This window comes from Pipistrellus kuhlii, unplaced genomic scaffold (genome assembly GCF_014108245.1).
Source record: "Pipistrellus kuhlii isolate mPipKuh1 unplaced genomic scaffold, mPipKuh1.p scaffold_m20_p_5, whole genome shotgun sequence".
Taxonomy (NCBI): Eukaryota; Metazoa; Chordata; class Mammalia; order Chiroptera; family Vespertilionidae; genus Pipistrellus; species Pipistrellus kuhlii.
The window spans coordinates 79,506,676-79,531,404 of NW_023425551.1; the positions used below are offsets into that span (position 1 = coordinate 79,506,676).

General features: G+C 59.5%; 2 protein-coding genes across 2 annotated transcripts in view; one reads left to right on the forward strand and one right to left on the reverse strand.

Annotated features, from left to right (window-relative positions):
* The window catches only part of BNIP5 (BCL2 interacting protein 5), a 14,476-nt gene extending 2,338 nt beyond the window's left edge, over positions 1-12,138 (forward strand). Inside the window, exons 3-11 of the mRNA XM_036415057.2 lie at positions 628-692; positions 963-1,221; positions 2,423-2,551; positions 3,432-3,493; positions 3,723-3,963; positions 5,071-5,202; positions 6,655-6,719; positions 7,988-8,230; positions 10,210-12,138. Coding sequence (XP_036270950.1) covers positions 628-692; positions 963-1,221; positions 2,423-2,551; positions 3,432-3,493; positions 3,723-3,963; positions 5,071-5,202; positions 6,655-6,719; positions 7,988-8,230; positions 10,210-10,245 — 1,232 coding nt within the window. The 3' untranslated portion in view covers positions 10,246-12,138. The remainder of the gene's footprint in view (positions 1-627; positions 693-962; positions 1,222-2,422; positions 2,552-3,431; positions 3,494-3,722; positions 3,964-5,070; positions 5,203-6,654; positions 6,720-7,987; positions 8,231-10,209) is intronic.
* Positions 12,139-13,192: 1,054 nt separating this feature from the next.
* Positions 13,193-24,729, reverse strand: part of PNPLA1 (patatin like phospholipase domain containing 1) — a 39,717-nt gene continuing 28,180 nt past the window's right edge. The window contains exons 6-10 of the mRNA XM_036414960.2: positions 22,635-23,201; positions 19,996-20,077; positions 19,655-19,780; positions 15,947-16,052; positions 13,193-15,280 (exon numbers count right to left, since the gene is read on the reverse strand). Of these exons, the coding sequence (XP_036270853.1) occupies positions 15,230-15,280; positions 15,947-16,052; positions 19,655-19,780; positions 19,996-20,077; positions 22,635-23,201 (932 nt within the window). The 3' untranslated portion in view covers positions 13,193-15,229. The remainder of the gene's footprint in view (positions 15,281-15,946; positions 16,053-19,654; positions 19,781-19,995; positions 20,078-22,634; positions 23,202-24,729) is intronic.

A 24,729-nucleotide genomic window follows, 5' to 3' on the forward strand; every position in this document is an offset into this window, starting at 1 on the left:
GGGCCGCAAAGACCACCCTTGATATTGCTTGTGGCTCCTCTGCAGAGACTGGGTAGTAGATGCATCAACTCGGCAGGCTGTCTGACTTGTGGGCTGGATGGAATCTCTCCATCCTCCGACCCTACCTGGGGCCAGGCCGGCACCATTTCAACCGTTTCCCCGATGGTGGTTTGCAGGTTGGAAGGTCAGCCTTAGCCTTGAAAAGTATTTCCAAGCACAGCCCATCCTCTGGTGGCCTGACAGCCTTCTGAGGGGAGAGGAGCAGGGATGATGACCACATTTCTTAGGGAGAGACCAAGGCCCAGAGAGGTTAGGAAATGTGCCCAAGGCGGCACAGCTCGCTCAACCCAAAGCGGGTATTCTCGGACCTGTGAGCGCTGAGCGGGCACCGGTGAGCGTCTGAGGACTGAAGCCTCACGCCTGGCCTGGCACCCTCCCCGGGCCTCCCGGCCGCACTCAGAGGGAGCCGCCCTGGGGCGTGGTGCTCCCGGCAGGTCTGAGGGCTGAGGAGCTGTTTTAGGGCCCGTGGGACACAGGAGGCCCAAGCTGGCCTCGGAGTCCAGCACAGTCAGCAGGAAGCGATCTCCGTGCATCTAGAAAGATTCACCGTAACCCTCCCTCTTCCAGACGAAACGATCATCCAGATGATAGTGCAGCTGCTCCAGGAAGTGGGAGACAAGTGGGATGACGAGGTGAGGAGCCAGGATAGGTGGAGGTGCCCCGGGGCTTGATGCTTCCTCCCCCTCTTCCCTATCCTTCCCCTCCTCCTCTTCCTTACTCCCTCTTCCCTCTCTCCCCCTTCTCCCTCTCCCCCTTCCCCTCCTTCTACCTGCCCTACCTGTCCTCCAGGCCTCCCAGCACCACCCCCACCCATCTGGACTCTGTCGCCCCCGGGCCTGGGGGCGCCCTGTAGCCGTGGGTGCTATTGAGTTGCTTCTCAGGGAGCTCTGCTCTCCCCTCAGGTCAAGGAGCTTCTCCCGTGCCCCCTGCAACTTCAAGCCGAGGGTCCACAAAACCCAGCCCCCGCCGCCAGGAAGAAATCCCAGGAGAGGAAGTCCAGCCTCAGGAGGTCCTCTTCTCACAAGAAGCCTGGCCCCGAGGAGCCGCGGAGAGCGGGGGCCGGAGACGCGCCCAGCCCTGATCCCCGGCCGCCCAAGCGGCCCAGCTTCCTGTACCTGTGCGTCGGCGGGGGCCACCGCGCCTCCATCTCCAGCAGCGTCGGTGAGCGGGCTCCCCGTCACCATCGCAACACGCGCGGCCTCCCCTCCAGAAGCTCCCCCGGGGCTGGCGCTGGCCATGGGGAGCAGCCAGCTCCCTGGCCTTTGCCCTTTTCTGAGCAGCGTGGGGAGGAGAGGGACGGGGCAGGGAGGAGAGGGGTGTCAGCGGCCACCTCCGCACACCAGGCCTCCCCGCCCGGGCAGCCCGGCGAAGCCCCCACGGGGAATTGTGTTCAGGGGCCCGCATGGTCCTCACCCCTGCACCCCCACTTCCGCACCCTGGCCGCGGGGGCTGTGCAGGACGGAGGAGCTGGGAGGCGGGAGGCTGGGCTCTGAGCTGTGCCTCCCAGGCCGTTCTCCATCTCCGTGCCTCGGCCTCCGCGCCGGTAAAACAGGACGCCTGCCGGCTGCGTGTCTAGACTCAGTGAGCCCTCGGCCATCCTCTTACCTCCATTTCACGGACGGGGAACTGAACCTTGGGGAGGTAAAACAGCGTTCAAGGTCACGGCCCATCCATGATGGAGCCAGAGACAGAGGGAGAGGGAGCCAGAGACAGAGGGAGAGGGAGACAGAGACAGAGGGAGAGGGAGACAGAGGCAGAGGGAGAGGGAGACAGAGACAGAGACAGAGGGAGACAGAGGCAGAGACAGAGGGAGAAGGAGACAGAGGGAGAGGGAGAGGGAGACAGAGACAGAGGGAGAGGGAGACAGAGACAGAGGGAGAGGGAGACAGAGACAGAGGGAGAGGGAGAGGGAGACAGAGACAGAGACAGAGGGAGAGGGAGACAGAGACAGAGGGAGAAGGACCTCCTGGGTGTAGGCGGGGAGCCGCCGAGCAGGTGGCCCTGCAGGGGAATTCATTCTAAAAAGGAGGGGCAATATTTTGAACCACAGAGTGGGTTTTCCTGCAAGGATTCCGGCCGGAGTGCTGACTCATTCTACGCACTTACCCTCCAACCAGTGGGTCAAGCCGAGCTGGGGGAGGGGGAGGTCGCTGGGGGTGGGGTGGGGGGCGAGGGAGCGGAGCCCAGGAAGCCAGGTGCTCACGTGCAAGGCCCTGCCAGCAGCTCCCCCTCCCCCCTCACTCCCGGCTCACCCCCCCGTGGTCTGGCCGCAGAGCGCGCGGTGGAGGCTCTGTAGCGTCTGTGCAGCAGGGAACAGCCTCGAACCAACAAAACACACTCGCCATTTCATTCTGCTCCTCAGACTCGGAAGAACCTGAAGTCCAAGAGGCGGAGTCTGCGGAGTGTGGGGGTCCGAGTCCCTTCGAGCTTTCCCCCCACGCCCACGCCGGAAGCTGGGAGCCCAGAGAGGATGACAAAGCCTCGGAGTGCAGTGAGTACCTGCCTTTCCTCCGGTCCCTCCTAAATGCCTCTTCCCCTGCAGAGGAGAAGTGCACCAGGGAGGCAGCGCCCCTCCCCTCCGAGGTCTGAGCCTCCGTGTGCAACGCCCTCCTGGGGGGGGGGGGGCGGCCATAGGCGCTTCGAGCTGGGCAGACGGTGTGACTCAGGGCCTGGGTTTGAATGTGGGCTCTGACCTCTTCCAGCCACATCAACTTGGACAAGTTGCTTCTTCTCTGGCCTCAGTTTCCTCATCAGTGTAATGGGGACAGCAATAGTACCGCCCGCACAGAGCTGTCGGACGCACTAAAGGAGCGGGTGCCGAGGCAGCGGTGAGAGCAGCCAATAGTCGTCAGCTGCCATTTGTGGTGATGGCGGTCGTGAGGCTGTTGGGAGCCGCTGGAGAAGCAGAGGATGGGAAGGGAAGGGCCACAGGAGGAAGCTCAGCCATCGGCAGCTGCCCCCTGGCTTGTTACTGTCTCGTCACTGGGGGGGCCGAGCTTAGAACCAGAATCCTGTCAGTTCTGGTGCTGAGATCCCCGTAAAGACCTGCTCCGGCCCCCTCTGCCTGGTTTGCTTTTCACAAAAAGTGCCTGGAAGCGGGTGTGGAGGGCCCAGGGCCGTTTCCGTTTTCCTCACACCTGGCGGCACCGCTAGGTCCTCCCTGGGGAACGATCACCTCTGTGGCCCCTGAAACTGCTCTGCCCTCGGCCCCGCCTGAGGGGCCTGCGAGTCCCCGAGGGTCAGGACGGGGACAGCCGCAACGCAAGCTCCTCAGCAGCCAGGAGACCCCGGGTCACCCTCCGGGGCCTCAGGAGATGCAGACTGACCCGCACTCTGCGCTGAGTGTAAGCAGCCGCTCTGCTCTTTTTTAGGAGAATTTGTCCAGAAGATCATCGCCCTCCTCCAAGAGGCAGAGGAGCAGGAGGCAGAGAAGGTGAGGAGGCCGCCCTCCGCCTGGACCCTGGCCCTCACCACGGACCGGGCCCTCCCCCGGCTCTGCTCGGCCGGCCTTCCCCACTGCAGGCGCCCCCTCCCGCCCCTGAGCACGCGCACTCCTCTCGGAGCCACAGGCGGGCGGGGCGCAGCGGGCCTCTCTCCCAGCTCCCCTGCCGTTTCCTCAGTCAGGGCCTGACCGGCTCTCTCTCCTCTCCTCTCACCGGCAGCAGCCCCAGGTCCCGGAGCCAGAGGCGGCCTCAGGAAGCCCGGCCCCGCCCTGCAGGAAGAAGTCCCAGGAGAAGAAGTCGAGCTTCCGAAAAGCCTTTTCCCATAAGAAGCACAGCTCCAAGGAGCCCAAGAGGGCGGCGGCTGCGGGTGCGGCCAGCCCGGGGCCCCCGCGGCCCAGGCGGCCCACCTACCTGGGCCTGTGCGTCGGGGGCCACCGGCCCCCCGTCTCCAGCGGCGTCGGTGAGTGGGCCGCTGCCGTCATGGTGCAGGCTTGACGATTGCTCTCTGCTCTGAACAGTGGGGGGGTGCGGGAGGACCTGGGGAAGAGAGGGGCGCAGGTTGCTGGCAGGACCCACCACTCCCCACACCTCCCGCGTCCCACACACGCACCCCAGCATCTGAGAGCAGAGGTGGCCGGAGAGCAGTGCCTCTGTGCACCCGGCAAGGGCGCCCGCATCACCGGGCAGCTCAGGCCGAAGCACCTGCCGAGGTCTGAGGGAGGAGGACACGCCTGGGGCTGGGGTCTGAGGGAGGAGGACACGCCCGGGCTGGGGTCTGAGGGAGGAGGACACGCCCACCCGGGGCTGGGGTCTGAGGGAGGAGGACACGCCCGGGGCTGGGGTCTGAGGGAGGAGGACACGCCCACCCGGGGCTGGGGTCTGAGGGAGGAGGACACGCCCGGGGCTGGGGTCTGAGGGAGGAGGACACGCCCGGGCTGGGGTCTGAGGGAGGAGGACACGCCCGGGCTGGGTTCTGAGGGAGGAGGTCATGCCCACCCGGGGCTGGGGTCTGAGGGAGGAGGACACGCCCGCCTGGGGCTGGGGTCTGAGGGAGGAGGACACGCCCGGGGCTGGGGTCTGAGGGAGGAGGACACGCCCGGGGCTGGGGTCTGAGGGAGGAGGACACGCCCGCCCGGGGCTGGGGTCTGAGGGAGTTGGGGTCTGAGGGAGTTGGCCGCACCGGGTGTGAGGGCCGCTGCACGCAGTGACTCCCTGGCCGCTGGAGTGACACTCGCTGCCTCGCACACAGTGTCTCCTTTAACCAGCTCACAGCTGCGGCCAGTCTTACCACTCCCACTGGGCGGTGGAGACAGCGAGGTCCCCAGGCTGAGGGCCTGCAGGGTTACAGGGAAGGAGTTCCCGGGTGGGACCTGTGGGCAGGCCTCTTGCTTCCCTCCCGGGCAGAGTGGAGGCCGAGGGGGTGCTGGACGAAAGAAAGATCTGGGGGGCGGGCAGGTCGCGTGCCCAGGGGCGGGGCTCAGCCGGAGCCGGACAGCAGGGCCCCTCCTGCCGGGCGCGGCCTGCACGGCTCGGTGCGCGCACGTTCACACCAGCTCCTTTGCCGCAGATCCGGAGGACTCTGAGTCCCGGGAGCCCTCGCCTGCGGAAGGGGGACGAGTTGGATCCTCAGAATCGCCCTCCCAGGCCGGAAGCCAGGAGCCAGAAGGGAGACCTCTGCCGGACGGAGCGTGTGAATCCAGTTGGTACCCCCGCCCTCACCTGGGACGGTGCCCCTGCCCTGGCCTTACCAGGCTGGGCCCGGGCGGGGGCTGGAGGGCAGCCGGCGAAACCCAGGAGGCCGGGAGGCAGGGGGGAGGGCAGCCCCGGCTGGGGCAGTGCTGGAGACAGAGCCTTCTTCAGGCGGAGGACACCAGTCCGTTCCGAGGGATGGAACTTCACCCCCCCACACCCCTCCCCACCCCCCCACCCCACCCCTCCCCACCCCACCCCACCCCTCACCCCTCCCCACCCCACCCCCCAACCTCACCCCTCTGCACCCCTCCCCACCCCACCCCACCTCACCCTTCCGCACCCCTCCCCACCCCTCCCCACCCTACCCCACCCCTCCTCACCCCTCCCCACCCCACCCCCCCAACCTCACCCCTCTGCACCCCTCCCCACCCCACCCCACCCCACCTGACCCCTCCCCACCCACCTCCAACCTCACCCCTCCCCACCCCACCCCCAACTTCACCCCCCCACACCCCTCCCCACCCCACCCCACCCAGCCTGACCCCTCCGCACTCCTCCGCACCCCACCCCGCCTCACCCCTCCCCACCCCACCCCCCCAACCTCACCCCTCCCCACCCCACCCCACCCCACCTCACCCCTCCCCACCCCCCCAACCTCACCCCTTCGCACCCCTCCCCACCCCACCCCACCCACCTCACCCCTCCCCACCCCACCCTCCCAACCTCACCCCTCCACACCCCTCCCCATCCCACCCCCCCAACCTCCCCCCTCCACACCCCTCCCCATCCCACCCCACCCCACCTCACCCCTCCACACCCCTCCCCATCCCACCCCACCCCACCTCACCCCTCCGCACCCCTCCCCACCCCACCCCATTGGTTTGCTCCAAGGTTTCATTAATTCCTAGCTTGCTCCGGGTCCCAAAGGAGAGGTGTACTGGCCAGCAGGCCGGGCGGCAGGGGAGGTGGGAAGGGGGTGTCAAGAAGGGAAGCCCGAGCTGCAGCCTTTGCAGATCTCTGTGGTGTAAACATCCCCACTGCCAGCAGCTGGTAACCAGGGCACACACGCTCCCCGGCCATGTGCAATGAGCCCTCGGTCTGAGCAGGCCTGCGCACCGCTGCTTACAGCCCGGCCGGTGGGGACGTTCCCGCTCCATCCGTAGCCAGGAAGTCCCTCCCCCTTTCTGGTCCCAGCGCCCATTCCTGAGCCTCTGCTCCGAGCCTGGGTGCGGGACATGGGTGAGGGACATCGGAGGGCCCAGCTCCGTACCTGTCAAGTGGCTGCAGTGAAGTGGCAGCCCAATGCCGTCTATTCCATAAAGCACCGGCCCAGCTCGCAGGCCCAGGCTGGCTCGGGGAAGACGCTCCCTGCCCTTCTCCGCCCAGCTGTGCCGTGTCAGACACGGGGGTCTGTGAGCCACGTGTGACCCAGGACGTGCCCACTCTTCTTGTCTTCCAGAGGAGCTGGTCATCCAGCAGCTGGTGGCGCTCCTCCCCGGAGTGGACGGCCATTTGGGGGAGCAGGTAAGAGCACTCAGTCCCCTCCACACCTTCCCGCACACACTCCCCGGGGCCTCATCAACCCACAGCTGAGACCTGAGTTCACCCCAACCTCTGTGTCTGGGTGACCTTGGGCGTGCCCCTTACCTTCTCTGAGCCTCGCTTTCCTCTTTTGGAAACTGGGGGATAAATACCTACTTAGCACAGTTTAGTGCATGTTCAGAAAGCACCACACACGTAGCAGACGAGATACAGTTAGTTTAAAATACAATAATAGAAAGCTCTCGGGGCTCCCTGCCAGCCTGGACCACCCCAGCCAAGTCCCACCTCCCGGGAACCTCCTCCGAGTCTGGATGGCCTTGCCCGGGGCATGTCCTAGTGCCCCCTCAGCACCTGTATGACCTCCAGTTCAGGCTGTCAGATGTCCCTGCCCTGCTAGACAGCCGCTATGGGCGGTTCCCTGGCCCGGAATCCCCAGTCTCCTCAGAGACACACACCGATCGCCCATCGGGGGTCACTGGGCGGGAGCAGGCCCAGATGAGTGAGTCGTGTGGCGGCCTGTAGGTATCTGACCTCACCGCGCAGCCTGGCCCACCGCCCTCGGCCAGCACTGGCATCCCTTAGCCGAGGACTGGCCCCAGAGCCACGGTGCCACCCACGTGGTAGGTTAGAATGGACACCCTCCACCTGTCCAGGAGCAGTCCAATGGCTGATGGGAGCCGGTAGCCACACGCCCCAGCCCCTCGCTCGGGTGGGCTGGGGCAGAACTTGGAGGAGCTGGTTTCTTGAGTGCCCGAGGGGCCTGCTGGGCTGCTCTCCCATCAGTCCCCAGCTCTTCATTTCCCATCAGTGTTTCCCCGGTCACTTCCCGCGTCAGAGAAAGACCTTGTCTCTGCGAGGCCTCTGGGGAACTCAACGTGAGAGACATGTAGGCAGTAAGAGGAAGAGGCTTAGGGTGGGAACTAAAATTCATCAACGTCTAGGCCGACACACCATTTTCATAAACCACCTCATCAACCCCTCCCCCAAACAATCAGGGCCTCCCATTTTCCACAGACAAGCAGAGGCTCCGAGAGCTCACAGCCGTAGGTGCGGTCACACGGAGGGTCCTGCTGTTTGCAGCTGGACCTTGCAGACAGTCTGAGCGGCTGTGGGAGGTGGGGGAACAGAACCCGGAGCTTCTCCCAGGAACAAGGAGGCGGCCGCCTGGCTGCCGGGAGTGGAGGGGAGGCTGTGGGTGGGAGGGCCGCCTGCCAGCAGCACTGATGGCCCGCCTTCCTTTCTGCTTCCAGATCAGGCGACACCCCAGCCTTAAGAAGTTTCTCTACCAGCTCCCCGACTCGTCCCTCCGAAAGCTGGCGGGCACCCTGCACAGACGAAGCGCCGGCTGCCCCGCGCTCCGCAGGGGCCTGGCGGAAAGGCCCTACCAGTTTGCCTTCGACTTGGCCAACAAATTTGCTGGCAGCAACGGTCACACCACCCTCAGACTGATGGGCCTGCGCTACCCCCAGCGCCTGCACACCGAGGCCCCGCAGGTGAGACAGGGCGATGTGGCGCAAGTGACGGAAAGACTGACAAGATCGGGGTTACGACAGGATCTGCTCTCTGTCCCCTCCCTCCCTCCCTAGTTCAGGACTTTTGGGGTCCTTGCGGAGGCCTCTGAGACAGGTCTACACCACCGTTACCTTTTTCTTTCCCCAAACCCTCATTCGCTTTACTTGATAATTGGCATCTTCTTTATTTGGCCCCGGTCTCTAACTGTGTGCATTTCCATACTTTTGTTAAAGGAATTTATCTTTTTTTTTTTTTAATTTTAATGTATATTTTTGGTTGATTTCAGAGAGGGAGAGACAGATAGAAACATCAATGATGAGAATCATTGCCCTGCTGCCTCCTGAACGCCCCTTATTGGGGATTGAGCCCACAATCTGGGCAGGTGCCCCTGACTGGAATTGAACCCAGGACCTTCAGTACTTGGGCCAATGCTCTATCCACTGAGCTAAACCAGCTAGGGCTTTAAATATGTTTTTATTGACTTTAGAGAGAGAGGAAGGGAGAGACAGAAACATTGATGAGAGAGAAACATCGATGATCAGCTGCCTTCTGTACACCCCCCGGACATGTGCCCTGCCTGGGAATCAAATGGCGACTTGGTGCATGGGACAACTGTCAGCCAACTGAGCCACACCGGCCGGGCCCCTTTCATGCTTTTTGATGTCAGCATGGGATATGGGCCTGGCTGCTACCTTAGCTTACCCTCTTACTATCCCATGGGTTTTGCTGCTTGGCTTCCCAATCTGAGTCGATCATGAAATTGAAATAACGACGCAGGTTAAGATTGCGTGTCAGACAGCGGCTGGAGGACTGAGGGCCCGGAGGCGCTCCTTCGCTTGCCTGGGTCCTTGGTTAGCAGCCTCTCCCCTGCCCCATGCTCACTCTCCCAATTGCCTCATGCTTCCCCCTCCCCCAAGACACCAAGATTTCCATTTAGAAATAATAGTCCCTGCTGGTTTTTTAAAGACTGAGTTTTCACGTGTATTCTGGAAGACTCATAAAGTTTCCCCAATCCTTTCAAATCCACTTATATTATATAACTTGCTTACAAACACTGGACCCCGATCTGTAGAGCAGAAGCTACTGAATGAGGGTGTGACTTTAAAGGAAAGAGGTGTTTGTTGGTGTTGGACACACAGAACCAGAACTTCTACATCCTGATGGTCCCTCCTCGTCCACATGCGCGCTCCCCGCACCCCCCACCCCCCAGAAACCTGAGTGTCATAGCAATGTTGTCCCCATCACCCAGACACTCTGTCTTCCTCTCCTGGAATTAATTACCTTCGGAAGCCATGTGCTACATCTTCCAAGCTACAGATACTTGCAGCTTGTTATTCAAATGCTCTGCCCAACATTGGCTTGTTCTCCCGGTGAGAACTCCTTGTGACTTCACACCTCTCCTTTCCCAGCCTTACCGTCTTCTCCCGAGAATGGGGATATTACAGGTCATTTGCTCTCTAAGATGGCCTGGGTGATAGTTTATAGAGCGATCTGAGATCATTGTGGAAGATGTTAGAAACATCAGTTCTGACATCCTCAGTAGCCCGAATCCCATCCTCTGGTTTTATCATTCGTTCACTCATTCATTCAACCAGTAGATGGTGTGCAAGGTGTGTGAGGGCCTGTGGAAGGTTCTGCTAGTGGAAAAGGCAGTCTGGTCCCAGCTGACAAAGTTAAATATCAATTAAATGCCAAATTAGTGGTAACTGAGGCCGATAAAGCAAGTTGGCTCGGGGAGACTTCCTGGAGGTGGCAGGCACTGATTTTTACCTTCGAGGACAGAGAGGCTGGGGATGGGGAGAAAGGGCCAGGAGGACATGTGGGCAGAAGGTACCCTGTGAGCAGAGACCCCGAGGGGAGCTGGTGTGGTGCGTGGATGAGTTAAGGGACGTCTATTGTTATCTGAGCGGAACCCACAATAACTGGGCTCTGGCTACACGTATGTTCTTTTTCTCCGCAGAACTTCCCAAGTCCCAACCCCCTAAGTCCAGACTGAAAGCTGTGCCTTGCACTCAGGCGCCCTTGAACTAGCCAAACAGTGGGTGGCTTTACAGGAGACCCTGAAGATGCTCCAGGATTGTCCCGCTCTGCTGCTTCCCAGACATGACTGCAGACAGAGGACAGCCCCTCCGTGTCCTCACATCGCCATGGGCTTCAGACTGAGAACGAGAGGCAGACACACCGCGCGGGGAGAAACAGGAGACGCTGGACTGGGAGCTAGGAGACGCTTCAAACTTGCTGCAAGGCCCCGCATGTCCCTGACCTCGCAGACCTTGGGTTCCGGGTGGAGGTGGCCCACTGTGTCCCTTCTGGTTCTGGGTTCCGAGACCTGTCTAAAGAGGGGTGGTGAGTGCTTTTACGCTGCGGCTAAACGTAGCCTCTCCACTGAGCTGGAGGCACTCGCCAAGGGAATGAATGAATGAATGAATGAACGGACAAAAAGGCAGAGAACTCCTAAGATCCAGGCAGCTTGTCGGGCATTCCTGGAGGCCTTGCTCTTCAGCTGGAATTGTACAACCAGCGGATCTGTCTCTATGCCTTGGGGGGTGGGGGGTATGGGGGAGCCACCTCGACAAGCACCGGACTGGAGTCTGCATTCTGGGGACAACCCTGGTGCCGACTTGTGCCCCGGAGTGTCTCCTGGTTTTCACTTTCATTTAAGAGTTACCAAGTCCTTAATCTTATTATTATTATTATTATTTTTCCCCCCCGACATGTATTTTATTGATCCACAGAACTAAAAGTATGGCCACTATCATCTAGGACACCCGCTGACATTTTTTCAGATGTTAGCTCTAAATGGGCCTTAATTTCCAAAGTACATTTACCCTCTCACCAGAACGTCCGCATGCAATTAGACAGATGTGCCTCTATGTGCAACACACAGTTCATTCAGCTGACAGGGCCCACAGGGACTGGCAGACGCCACCCAGGAGCTCTGAGGCCAGAGAGGGAAGCTCTGTGCCCTGGGGATTGCTGGTCTGACCTGCCAGCCCATGCCCTGTAATGCTGTGGGCAGAGCAAGGAGGCCGGCTCCTGGCAGTTCTCTCGTCTCACGGGCGCTCACCGAGGGTGAGAGAGAAGTAAATACGGAGGATCTGAGGGTGACACAGTGCCTTGTCCGCTATGTCATCTTCAGATGTCGCTGTGATAGCCATGGTGCGGCAGTTTGCAGGAGACAGGCCGGTTCCAGCTGGCTCACCGTGGTCTGCAGGGCACCTGCCTGCCCAGGGGCACCGGGCCCAGAACTGCTAGCCCCCTCCGGGCACTGTGCATTTGTGGATCCCGGAGGACAGTTTTCCAGCCCCCCAGGGCCTTGTTTTTGTCCAAAGGTGAAGTGTGGGCCGTCAGGGGCTCTGCCTTCTACACAACTGGGCCGTTTCAACAGCGTGGCCACGTGCCATCGCCTGCCTGGCTGCCCGCAGGGCTGTGACCATAGCCTGGTCAGCGCCCGGAGCACCGGCCACGGCCACGGGGAGGGCTGCCAACACCTGGATGGCACACTCAGTCCTGTCGATCCTGAGCCCCGGGGGTGGGGCTGGGGTGAGAGGCCCCGGGCAGAGAGGCCGTGGTGTTCAGATGGGACTGACCCCAAAGCTGAGGCAAAGTTTAGGAACCGCAACTAATCACACTCTGGAAGTCATTTCTTGTTACTGCTGCTAAGAAGGGGTGGGGGGCAGGGTGGTGAGCTATTTATGGGGTTATGTTAGGTGGTGCGGAGGATACAGCACCACACGTGAAGGATGGGAATCCGTTTTAAGTGGGGGTCAGGAACCTCCCATTCGTAGTTTCTTATCTGTAAGCTGTATGAGCATTTGGTATGAGCTCCCGATGCTGGCATCTGACTCATTTTTGTACTGTGTCATTTGGACAAATAAAGAAACAACTTTATTTAAGGTCTCAGGTGGATCATTCACATGGAGACAAGGCTGGGGCCCGAGGGCCGCTTCCAGACCGGTCATGTGCCTGCGAGACTACGGGGTTCAGCCTCCTGGTCCAGCCTGGGCCCTGTCTGGACGCTTCCCGGGTGTCCCGTCCTTGGGTGCCACCTGGCCGAGGCGGTGACAAAAGTGCCCCGGGCTGGGCCTCGGGCAGCTGCCCACAGGCTGACAACCTTGACATGAGACACTTGCCCTCCAGACCTGACATTCCTCTGTGGCTCTCAGGGGACAGGTCATTGTTACGTCCAGGAAAATGTGGGCCAGGCCTCATTCTCAATCACCTGTTTACCCATTCTTAAATTCTGGGGCCCAGAGTTCGTCCCTCAGAGCCAGGAGAGAAGTGGCAGAGCCCAGGGCTGGTTTGGGCCTGGACATGGGGTCTCCTCCCTCCCCAGCTCAGAGCACATGGGGGTTCTGTCCGTGGCTGCTGCGGGTGTGGTGGCTTGTGTTCTTTCCAAACCACATTTCCATCCCCCGAGCCCGGGCGCTCATGGGGCTGCTATGTGGAGGGAGGAGAGGGCAGTACTTGTATCCGAAGGCTCAGAGTGGGCGGTGCCTTGTTCAAGGTCACACAGCCAGCTGCAGACGGGCCAGGATGCAGCTCTGAGATCCCCTGTTTTACTCCCCCCCCCCCCACCCCCGCCTTACTGTCTAACCCAGCGGTCGCCAACCTTACGGACCTCTAACCCAGCGTTTTTCAACCGCTGTTCCGCGGCACACTAGTGTGCCGCGAGATGTTGCCTGGTGTGCCATAGCTGCAGACAAGACAAGAATTTTATAATTTTTCACTATTTTGTTTACTTAATATTTCATAATAAAGTAATTATAAAATACTTTCTTTGTGTTTATTTGATTCCTATTCAAGAGAATTACTTTATATATATAGGCACAGAGTTAAATTTTTTAACATTTTCTAATGGTGGTGTGCCTCGTGATTTTTTTCATGAAACAAGTGTGCCTTTGCCCAAAAAAGGTTGAAAAACACTGCTCTAACCCATTACCTCATCTACCAAACCACCGAGCACTCACCATGGGCCAGGGCGGATGCAAAAGGCACAGTCCCGCCCTCGGGATGCTAATGGACCTCGCTGGTTAGGGGGCTTCCATGCCTTTGGGAACATGGGGTGGTGGACCTCGTATGAGGGAGGGCCTCCCTCGGCTCAGACCGAGGAGCTCTGCAAGAGCCCTGCAGCACATGGAGGCCCTGCTGCTCCGAAGGCTTCTGAAGGTGGGCAAGTGACATCAGGACATAATTAGCCCAGCGCCTCACCCGAGCCATCAGGAGGCTGAGCGGGTGAGTCAGGGGTAGCGGGGTCAGCGGAGAACTGGTCGAGTTCGGGGTGTTAGTCACAGAGGGCCGCACTGTCGCTGCCATTCAGATTCGCTTATTCGGAAAACCAGAGTGTGCTGGCCTTGGCCTTGGCACCAGAGAGACCTCCCAGTTACAAAGCAGGGCGACTGGCTTAAAAAATAAAAAAAATCCATTTGTGTGTTTTTTATTGTTTTTGTTTTTAAAAGCGTAAGAAGGAGAAAGGAACTAATTAGCAAGCAAGAACACGGTGGCCCTGTTAAATTTGAATTTCAGATATACAAAAAATAATAATAATAATTGCAATATTGGGGACATACTTATACTAAATAAATATTCATGATTTATCTGAATGCAAATTTAACAAAGCTTCCAGTGTTTTATCTGGCAGCCCTGAAACTAATGCAGGAAGAATTCTCTTGATTACCTCAAAATGGGGGAAAAGAAAATCAAGCAAAATGAAGGAAATATGCAAGGGGACTTACTGGTGCTTGTAACGGTAGCATGGGAGCATCTGGGCTCTGCCGCCGGGCTCTGAGCTGAGTCAGCAGGTACGAGCCTACGCAGGTCTCCCTTGCACACCAGGGGCACACTCTCCGGAGCTGTGCAAACGGGGTCCCCCACCCACACACCTCCAGGCTCAGGCCTCTGGGCCTAGCCACCTGCAGGAGGAAAGGCTGGACTCCCAGAACCGCTCTGGGCCACAGAGCCGGGCGGGCCGGGGTCCACACGCCGGAGACTGGACTCCGCTCCGGCCTCTCCCGGCACATCCGGGTCCTCCGGCAGAAGCTTCTGAGGGGGCTCGCGAAGACTCGTGTTCCCCAATGTGGTCCCCGTTACACGCAGGCTCCACCGGGGCCTCCTTCCATCAGCCCCGCCCCCCAGGCTAAATCTGCTCCGTCCTCCTGGTGCCCAGTCTGGTCAGGGCCACTTCCACCCAGCCCCTGGGTTCGGGGTTCGAGGACCTGTTAGGCAAACGCGTCCGAGGCCTCGGACAGCCTGGGCTTCCTCACGGGGCCCGGCCCGGCCGGGCTGGAGGGGCTGGTTTTTCAGGACAGGCTGGGGAAACTGAGGCTGAAGCTGTCTTTCTTGTGGAACCTTTCCCTTCGGTGTGAACAGCGGAGTCTGTCCTCATTCGGGCCGGGGGAGGGGGGACGTCTGGCCCGTTTCCTCTAAAGCCACCCACTCAGGGGGGCAGAGCCGCCAGCCCCCCTCGCAGCCCCCCAGCCCCGGACCCGGGGGCTGCTGCCACCGCAGCTCCATCGCGGGTTCCAGTGGCGGCCGAGGCGGCGGCCAGTCCGCGTGGAGCCTGTAGTTGGCTGTGTGAATGGGAAACAAAACTCAGGAATGTGCTTTCCTGACCCCACAGGGAACAGGGAGGTGTCCGTGGCTCAGCCCTGCTGGGCCCTCCAGAGTTTTGCCCCTCGGACCGCATCCTGAGGCTGGGACCCAGCTGGCCCAAGCGGGCTGGGGCGGGAGCAAGGCACCCCCCTGCCGGGGCCTGCTAACAAGGGGGCTGCGCTGCATGCTCCCCAGTTCCCGTCCCTGTCCGCCCGTCTGTCCAGAGCAGGTAGTGTAAGCTGAGAGGATGTTGAGACAAGAAGGTGCTCGCCGGAGGGAAGCAGGACCCTCTACACCAACAGGCCTGATGGTGGGTCCCCCTGGCCCCCCAAAGGCTGAGGACGAGGGGACAGCGTCTGAGAACAGTGGGAGAAGGCTCGGCCGGGCCGTCAGGTCCTCTCCCGTTCCAGCTCCAGTTCTCTCTCGCGGCTCACAGCTTCCTGGGGAAAGGAGACAGACCCGTCACCGTCGCCGCCGAGTCCCTCGCCTCGGACCTCCCTCCCCGACGCCCGCGGAGGGCGTTCCCCCAGCGGCATGCCCTCAGGCGGCCTGGGCGCGTGGCCGGCCCCACCGGAGCTGCCTGACGCGTCCAAACGGAAACTCTCCCTTCACCCCCGGAGCCCGTTAGAAGGTCACTCGTATACAAGGTCTCTGCAAACGGAGATCCCACTGCAGAGCAGGAGTCACTAGCGTGTCTGAGACGTCCCTGCGTTTACAAGTCCCGTTAATGTGTGGGTTTTCCGGGAGGGGGAGAGGCACGCTGCCCAAGGACACGCTGCCCACACAGGCGTAGGCACCGCGCCAGCCGTATGCCACATGTTACTGTGCTGCTTCCCATGCCGTTTGCACAGCTCTAGCTTGTGTGTCACTCACACAGATGTCTAGCAGTCAGCACTCAATTGTTCCAACAAAAGCAGTGTGTTAGGACCACCTTCCGGCCGCTGGCAGTCAAGTTCTATGGAAGGGATGCTGTTTGCTTAGCACAGGCATTGCATGGGCTGGTGTTGGCCTTGACTGCGGGGCAGGGGGATGGAGGGGGACTGGGTTGAGTGTGCTCAGGGGTCACACAGCATCCTGGGGCAGGGCCACCCCGGGGAGCTCCACACCTCGGGGCTGCTGCATTCCTGGATCCCGCTGGGGCAAGGCCTGCAGGTGACCCACACAGTCTTGGGCGTGGAGAGCACAGAGCTGTCGGGTGGGCAGGGTGCAGACCTGGGTGCGAGAAGCCAAGGAAGCACACATGAGAGGAAGGGAGATGGGAAGTCCCGCTGAGTGACCCTGGGCAGGCCCCGGCCCTCTCCGGGACGCGGCGGGAAGAGACCTGCTGAGCCCCCTGGGGAGAGGCCATGTGAGCGTGCCTGTTCCTGGGCGCTTTCCGGTCTGACTGTGCCATCCTGGTGTTCAGGCCCTGAGGTGGCTCCCCAGCAGCACGCGCAGAGCCCGACCTCCTCGGCCGGCACCCTCCCGCCGCGTCTCCTGTGCACCTCCGAGTGCACCCCAGCCTCTCCCTGCCCGAAGGGAGAAACAGGACAGGGCCTGCGACTCCCGACTCCGACCCCAGCTCTGGAGGCTACGGTGGGCGGTCAGCACCTGGTGACAGACACCTGGGTGCGGATCCCAGCTCTGCCTCCGACCAGCTGGTGGCTGTGGGGCTGTTACCGAACCTCTTGGCGCCTCAGGGCTAGAGCACAGTCACTGCCATGGAATTGCAGCTGTTATTACCACAGTCACATCTGAACAGGTGGACGTCCCACAGTAACTCAGGGGGGGCTCTCGAGTGGCGGGAATCTGGGGAGTCGGACAGACTTGGTAGCAAATCGGGAAATCTGAGTAGCGAGTAGGAAGATGGACTCATCCTATTCCACCCGCAGCCTGCAGGCAGTCTCCGTGTCCCGCTTTCCACGTGGAGGCCAGCTGCACACCCGGTGAGATGGTCCCTGACCTCTCCTGGACAACAGACCCGGCCAGCAGAGGAAAGCCATGCTGATACCGTGTTTCCCCGAAAATAAGACATCCTCCGAAAATAAGACCTAGCACATGGGAAGATAAGACATCCCCTGAAAATAAGACCTACCGCAACTTTGGGAGAAAAAATTAATGTAAGACACTGTCTTATTTTCGGGGAAACAGGGTACATGTATCTGGCCGTGCTCAGAGAAGGACAGTTCTGGCAACACTTCTGTTCTGGTCCCTGCCCTGACCGGTTTGGCTCAGTGGATAGAGTGTCGGACTGCGGACTGAAGAGTCCCGGGTTCGATTCCGGTCAGGGGCATGAACCTTGGTTGCGGGCACATCCCCAGTAGGGAGTGTGCAGGAGGCAGCTGATCGATGTTTCTCTCTCATCGATGTATCTAACTCTCTAACCCTCTTCCTTCCTCTCTGTGAAAAAATCAATAAAATATATTAAAACAAAACAAACAAAAAGAAACCTTTGGGTCCTGGAATGAAAGGGCCAGGGAGCAGGCTTGACCCCAGCCTGGGCCTGAGTAGAGCCATTCCGTCCAACCAGAGGCCGGGAAAGAGGAAAGCAAACGCTGGCTTTTGTGACGCTTCGATCTGGGGTCGGTCGTCGGTTCTGCGGCATCATCACAGCCCCAGCGACTGACTGACACAACGGCATCACCGTGCGTGCGGAACCCGCGCCTCAGCTTTCATTCCAGCCTCTCGTTTTTGGCGGGAGGGACCGGAGCCACACAGGACTGGTCCCCGGGTGTGACCGTGTCCCTGTGACCATAGGCTGGGAGAAATTGAGCAGACCACGCCTCTTCTCTATGGCTGACATTTCTGAGCTTCCCTTTTCTGCGCCCTCCCCGGTCTCAGAGCTCCGAGCAGTAAAGCTGTGTGGGATTACGTCAGCCCAACTGGTGACTTGCCTCCAGGCAGTTGCATAACCTGTTCAGTAAAGCAGCACTGCAGACAGAGCAGCACATGGGACCCCGACCACGGGGTCTCCCTGTCGTTCTGTCTGTCTCACTCCAGCCTTTTCATGAAGCACCTTGAGTCCTAGAAGTTGGTCAACCAGGCAGCTCTGGCTGAGCTGCATCGTTCCCGCTGCTCTGACATGCAGGGAGAGGCCTGGCCCGGGAATCAAGGACCTGAGTGGGGGCCGGCTCCCAGATGGCACTGCCACGCCCCCTGCTGGCCTGCCCACATGCTCACGGCCTGAGCTTCTGGGACAGCTGTAGACACTCCAGGTCAGCTGAAGTTGGACATGGAGGAGCAGAGTGAGAAGAATCCCAGGCTGCACTGACCCCGCTGCCACCAGGGGCCACCAGCTGCTTGCTGGGTCCGGAACCCTCCCTGCCCTTCCAGAAGGTGCCTGGGGGTCTGCCCCGCTCCCTGAGGCCGTTCTGAGAACCTCCTCCCCGCCAGGCTGCTTCCCACCAGGCTCCTGCCGCCCCAATCCCTCTGCCTCCCCAGGGACCCCTCCCAGGCCAGGGGCAACCTGGGAGGGCGTCCCTTAGAATGGCTTGGATTTTTATTTTCTGAGCGAGATATATCTATATATATATATATATATATATATATATATATATATATATATAGTAATTTTTTTTCCCCCCCTGAGCCTGAAGAAAATTAAATAGCAGCGCAGGTCTGTTCCTTTCAGAAAAAACTTTGATAATCCAGCAAAGTACCGTATTTTTCGGACCATAAGACGCACTTTTTTCCCCCCCAGAAATGGGGGGGGGGGGGGAAGTCCCTGCGTCTTATGGTCCAAATATAGCCTACACATATACTTTAAAAAAAAAGTTTTTTTACTTGCCCGGCTCTGTGTGGTCTCTGTGTGCTTGCCCGGCTCGAAAATGGTTCTAAATGCTGCTGTTTACTTTACAGGGTTGATTACATGTGTTTATGACTGTGATGTTGGGTTTTAATGCACATAAAATATTTTAGGACACTATTTGTTTCAGAATCTTTTTTTCTTCATTTCCCTTCTCTAAAAACTGGTGCGTCTTATGGTCCGGAGCGTCTTATGGTCCGAAAAATACGGTAATTACAGGTGATGCCAGCGTGGTTTGTGCTTGAGGCTGGTGTTCAGGATTTGCCAGGGTGTGTGTATGGACACATGTGCCTAAAAGAGAAGCTTGGTAAAAAATAAAATAAAATAATAAAAATAAAATGAAATAATAAAATATAAAATAAATGAAATGAAATAAAATAAAATAAAATAAAATAAAATAAAATAAAATAATAAAGCTGGTTTCTATGGGTGCATAGTTCATCAGATCAGGTTTTATTCTTGTCTTTGGCCTGAAGTTCCAAATTCAGGAGAAACTCTTGAAAGTTTGGGATTGAGTTTAATTCACCTTTGACTTCCCCAGAGCCCAGGAGAGTGCTCTTTACTTATTGGGTGCTCCATAAATGTTGATAATTAAATCAATGACAATATAATACAGTCACGATGCTAGGAGAAGCCGGCCTACGTAGGCGAGGGCTGTTAGCTGTAGGGTGGGAACAGTTACTCTACATGCTGAGTGTCAAATGGGCATCGACCTGCCTAGTGTGGTTTCCTAGTGGATGGCGTTCTCTCCAGGAGCTGAGAGGCAGCTGGCCCACCTCGGAGTTATGGAACCTCAGTGTCTGCTAGTTATTGCCGGCGGCTGCACGCCTTGCTCCCCGCGAAGCAACGTGCAGAGCTGACCGCACCAGAGGCCCCCTGACGAGGCCGTGGCAGACCTCGGATCCATGCTGGGTGCGTCCTATTCCAGACCCCGCTCCGGACGCCGCTCCGGACCCCCTCCAGCCCTGTGACCTCCCTGCAGCCCTGCCCCTGCTCCTGCCCGGGGGTGAGAAACGTTAGCCATGCTCACTGCGCTTTGCCGCCCGGCCTTTTGGGCCGTGGCTGCCTCGGGAAGCCTCTTCTGGAGCCACTGGTCTTTGGTTTGTTCTTCTTGAACGCCTTGGTCACCCCGCTGGAGGCTGCGGCGGGGCCCGCCCTGGGCAGAGAGAGGCGGCGGCCGTTAGTGACCGTCCCGCGTCCCCTGAGGGCCCTGCTCCGGCGGAGGAGGTGCAGACACACCGAGCGCGGCTCTCGGCCCCGGAGCGCCTTGTCCCCCCGAAGAAGACAGAGGAGGGGGAGCTCTGTAGCCACACACACTGGAGGAGGACCCAGGCCACGGGCTGGAAGACGCTCCCAGCGGGGGGCCCTTACCCGGCGGCGTCTGGCCGGCTGCCCGTCTCCTCCCCGTCCGCCGGAGGCGCGGCGCTTCGCGGGCTCAGAGAGGCCAGAGGAGCTGCAGCCACAGGGAAGAGCAGGAGACAGGAGTGAGGTGGCGTGCGGAGGGCTGCTTAGTCTTTTTTTATTTTTGTCACCCATCACTTCCCCGGCCTGCTGCTCAGCCAACAGGAGGCTGGGCATTTCCCCATCAGGCAGAAGCTGCCGTCTGTACTAGAGCGTTTTCCTCTCTCTGACCTCACTCAGGGCAGCCTGCTGTGCCCTCCCCTCCCCCGTTTTAAAGAAAGACCCAGTGAAATGAAACGGCCAAGTTTTAGACGGGAGCCGAGGGAAGACCAAACCCTTCTGTAACCCTAAATCTTAAAACATGAAAAACAAAACAAATCCGTCTCCATTTCTATTTTACTTTTTTTTTAAATTATATTTTACTGATTTCAGAGAGGAAGGGAGAGAGAGAAACGTCACTGATAGAATCATTGATTGGCTGCCTCCTGCATGCCCCCTACTGGGAATCCAGCCCACAACTTGGGCATGTGCCCTTGGCTGGAATCGAACCTGGGACCCTTCAGTCCGCAGGCTGACGCCCAATCCACTGAGCCAAAACGGCTGGGGCCGTTTTACTTTTTGCCAAAGTTTTCCTCTTTTGTCCTGAACGGCCTGGGCCGTTGTGTCCTCCTCGTTTTGTGAACCTGGAATTGGACGAGGTGCTAAGTAGTGCTGCCCAGTGGTTAGCAGTGTGACATTGCAAGTGTTTAGTCTTTTTTGTTATAACAATCGGAAGTAAGCGAGGGTGTTCGCAAAGAACAGCGAACTGTCTCGTCCTCCAATTCTGACCTGTGCGACCACAATCTTCCTGTGGCCTTGACCGCGATGCAGCGGAAGGCTGAGGCTGACCTCCGTGTCCCATCACCTCGCCCCTCAGGCGGAGCCGCCGTGCGAGGGAAACAGCGGAAAAACCCACAGGGCCCGGACCTTCCATCACCCGCTCCATGCACTGCTTTTCTCGTGTTTTTAAATAAAAAAAACATTAGTAGTTTTATGACTATGCTCTTCATTAAGGGCACTGCATGTTTTCAGGGTGTGGATAGATATAAAATGTGAAGATTAACATATAGTTATGTAACACACGTAACTAAAAATAACAGGGAATCTGTTTAGATCCCCGTACCAGAGGTTCCTTCATTTGGGGGGTGGATATCTCAAATCTATCAGCAGTTTCTATGTTGGGGGATTTTCCTACAGCTTCTGGCAACACCCACCCCGGCCACATGGCCCTCGCTGCAGGACTGACAGCACCGAGCCGGGAGGTCCCTCCCGGCCCAGCTCCCTCCGCTGGCTTAGGTGTCACCACGGCTCGGCCGAGGCAACATGGGGTCCAACGTCAGCATGACCGAGTGAGGGCTGTCCTGTGCCCTGTGCCCTGTGCCCGCAGGACGCTCCGCAGCCTCTGGCCTCCAGGCATTGCCACGTCTCCTGGGTGGTCGCCCGCTGAGAACCCCTGGGGCCTCCGTGCCTCTGCCCACCCCCAGGAGGAGGGAGGATGCGGGGATGGCGCAGGCACCGGGACGGCCACCTTTGGGCACAGGTGTGCTAGTCAAATAAATGCATTTTATGTAACAGGAAATAAGAGCATGCGAAGCACCTTGACCCATTTTCTGACTTTTAATGTCCTTACATTTTATTCTCGTTGATAATCTGTGCTACTGTTTACCCTGGTACTGTGGATGTCTGGCTGGTGGACCAGAAGTTGGACCAGAAATTCCCTTCATCCCATGATCTGGGCTCTGTCCCTTTGCCTCCCCATGCCCCTCCCCTTCCCCAGCCATCCATGCAGCCAAGCACATATCCTCTTCACCTTGAACGTACTTTGCATTTTCCTGCTTTGCACCCGAGCTTCTAGGATAAACACAACCTGACCTGCTCATCCCATCCAATCCCACCCACACACCAGGACTGTCAATATCCCGCCCACATCACCACTGTCGCCTCCCGGAGCCCCCCCCCCCCCCCCCCCACCCCGGAGCAGTGATCTCACTCTCCGGGACCCCGCAGCAGGCCTGGGGCCGAATCTGTGTCTGGTGTTTGAGCCGGTTTCCCGCCATCCCCTCTGCCGGAGGGGAGATGCCCCGAGGAGAGGAAGTGAGAACCGCTCCCCTTGCAGCCCCCAGAACAGTGCTTCTCAAACTGCGGCAAAGAGCCAGGTTTTAAAAATCTTATTTACAGCCCACATGGACCGGTGCGTCTGTGGGATGAGGGAGCCCCTCCCCGCATCGGCTCCGGCTCACTGCCACCAGCGGGGGACGTACAGCCGAGGGCCTTACACGGCAGAGAAACCACCTGGTCTGGCCCTGCCAGGGCATTCATTAATGTCTGATCAAAGAGAGCAGGCTCTGTCTAGAGGTGATAATTTTGAATGGCCTGCGAATGAAGATATAAATATCCAAATGGCCGTTGGCAGAAAAAAGATTCCTCCCCACGCACACTCCCGCATGCCCCCCCCCCCCCCAAACCGTGGCTGCCTGCCCTCGGAGCATGGTGTGGGCCACCACGTTGTCAGACGGAAGGGCTGCAGACGGGAGGAAACCCGAGGGCCCTGAGCAGCCGGAGGGGCCTACCTTGGGGCTGTGCGGAGCCCAGCTCCTCCGCGGGGGGCTGCGCAGCTGACGCCGAAGGACACCGAGGCCGCGTACGAGGTGCCCCCCTGGCCGAAGGCCCCGGACCTGGCCTGAGTGACAGCGACGGCTGTGAGGGTGGGGACTCGGGGGGCGATCCAGTCCGTTGTGCCTGCTCCTGTGGTGGCGCCGGTGCCAGACCAGGGGGTGAGCTGGGCGGGGTGGGCCCAGCGGGGAGTGACACAGGCGGCGCAGGGCCCGGGGCCCCCGCAGGTGGCGGCTCAGACGCAGCGGCCAGGGCCGGAGCGGGGGACTCCACCGGCCGCTCAGGTGTGGGTTCGGGGGGCTGTGCAGGCGGGGACACAGGCGGGCCGTGGCCGCCGCTCTCTCGCTCTCTGGGGTCCCGCTGTGAGGGGAGCTGCCTGGATTCCTCCGGCCGGGCCTGCTCCGCCCGGAGGCCGGGCTGGCTGTGCTCCGGGCCCTGGCCGCCGAGGGCCAGCTCTATCTGGCAGTACACTTCCACCCGCGGGAAAATCACCCTCCTGGAGGGAGAACTGAGGTAAGCAGCATCTAGGAAAAAACAAGCACGGGTCACGGGTGGCGTTTCTAACCTCCGACATCAGCGTGGTGTCTGCAAAGAAAGCTTTTCCAAGTGACTGTCGTAAGCAGGATCATGGCTCACCTGTGGCCTTTCTTTACTGACTGAACTGACATTGAGTGTTGGACTGTGTTAATCCATGTTCCCAGTGGATGTTTACTGAGCATGTCTGTGTGCCGGGCACCATACCTGGCACCGAGGAGGCGAAGGAGGCAGAAACAGGTGTGATGCCCCTCCCCGGAGCTTATGGCCCAGGGCGGGAACAGGCCCTGACCTCCCAAATAACCTCTTGTTAATCAAGACAAGTGCTGGGCAGGGGAGGAACTGGCACCAGGAGAGAGGGAGGCAGCAAGGACTGAACTGTGGCTGGAGCCTGGGGGGAGGGGACCCCTGGGGCTGGGGATGGGGCTGAGGAGCAGGGACCAGATTGCTCAAGGGCTGGTAGGCAGCACTGAGGACTCTTCGTTTCCATGGAGACCATGGAGCCTTCCAGGCAGGGAGGCGCCACCTGCCTCTGGCTTTGACAGGTCCTGTGGCTGCGGTGTGCAGACTCCCCGACACGGGCACAGGGGCCAGGAAGCCCTTCAGGTGGCTGCGGAGCAGTGTGTGGGGCTGGCGCCTGGACGAAGGCAGAAGAAAGTGGAAGTTCTGTTTGGGAGGTGAGTGGGTGAGGACTGGAGAGGGGCTGATGGGGCAGAGGGGAGGTGGGTGGCTCGCACTGTCTGACGGATGCTGGTGCTGTCTGCTGAGAACAGGCCAAGGGAGGGATGGAAGGGAGGGGGTCTCAGGCTAGGAGCTTGTTTGGGGACACACTGAGTTTAGGGGGCCGTGGAGATACCCAAGGGGAGACAAGGGGGTGATATGCGTGTGGATTTGGATCCCGGAGACGAGACGGGGGTCAGAGATACATATGTACCGGGTGGTCCCGGGGGCTGTGGTGGTGGCTGTGAGGGGCTCCCCGGAGGGAGGGAAAGCAGAGTGAGAAGAGGGGGCCGGGCTCGAGGCCGCCGAGTAGAGGGGCCCAGGGCAGGTTTTCTAGAACAAACAGAACTGGGTAGATTCCAGAGCTGCTTGTCAGAGGAATAGGAGAACATATTTACAAATAGTATTCCTGACAACGGCGTTTTTCCAGAATTCGTTAACGCTCTTCCTTGAGAAACAAGCAATTCCGGGTTTTGAATGGGCAAAGAGCCCACGGCAGGAGCTCCCGATGCCAGAGCTGGGGCAGTGAGAGTAAAACATTAGAGTTGAATAATAACCCAAAGTATAAAACACGTGCCCAGGGGTTCATACATAAACCAGCCAACGGTTGCGTAAGTGACGCAGGCGAGACCCCTCTCCCACGCAGAAGCCGCCCACACCCGCTATGTGGACGGCCGGGCCTTAGGGACGTGGCGAAGGGCTCCTGGCCTTTCCCGTGTGAGCTGTGCGCAGACCTCCCTCCAGAGGAGAAGAGTGACGTTACAAGGGGCGCTGACAGCAGCTGCAGCCGGGGACCAC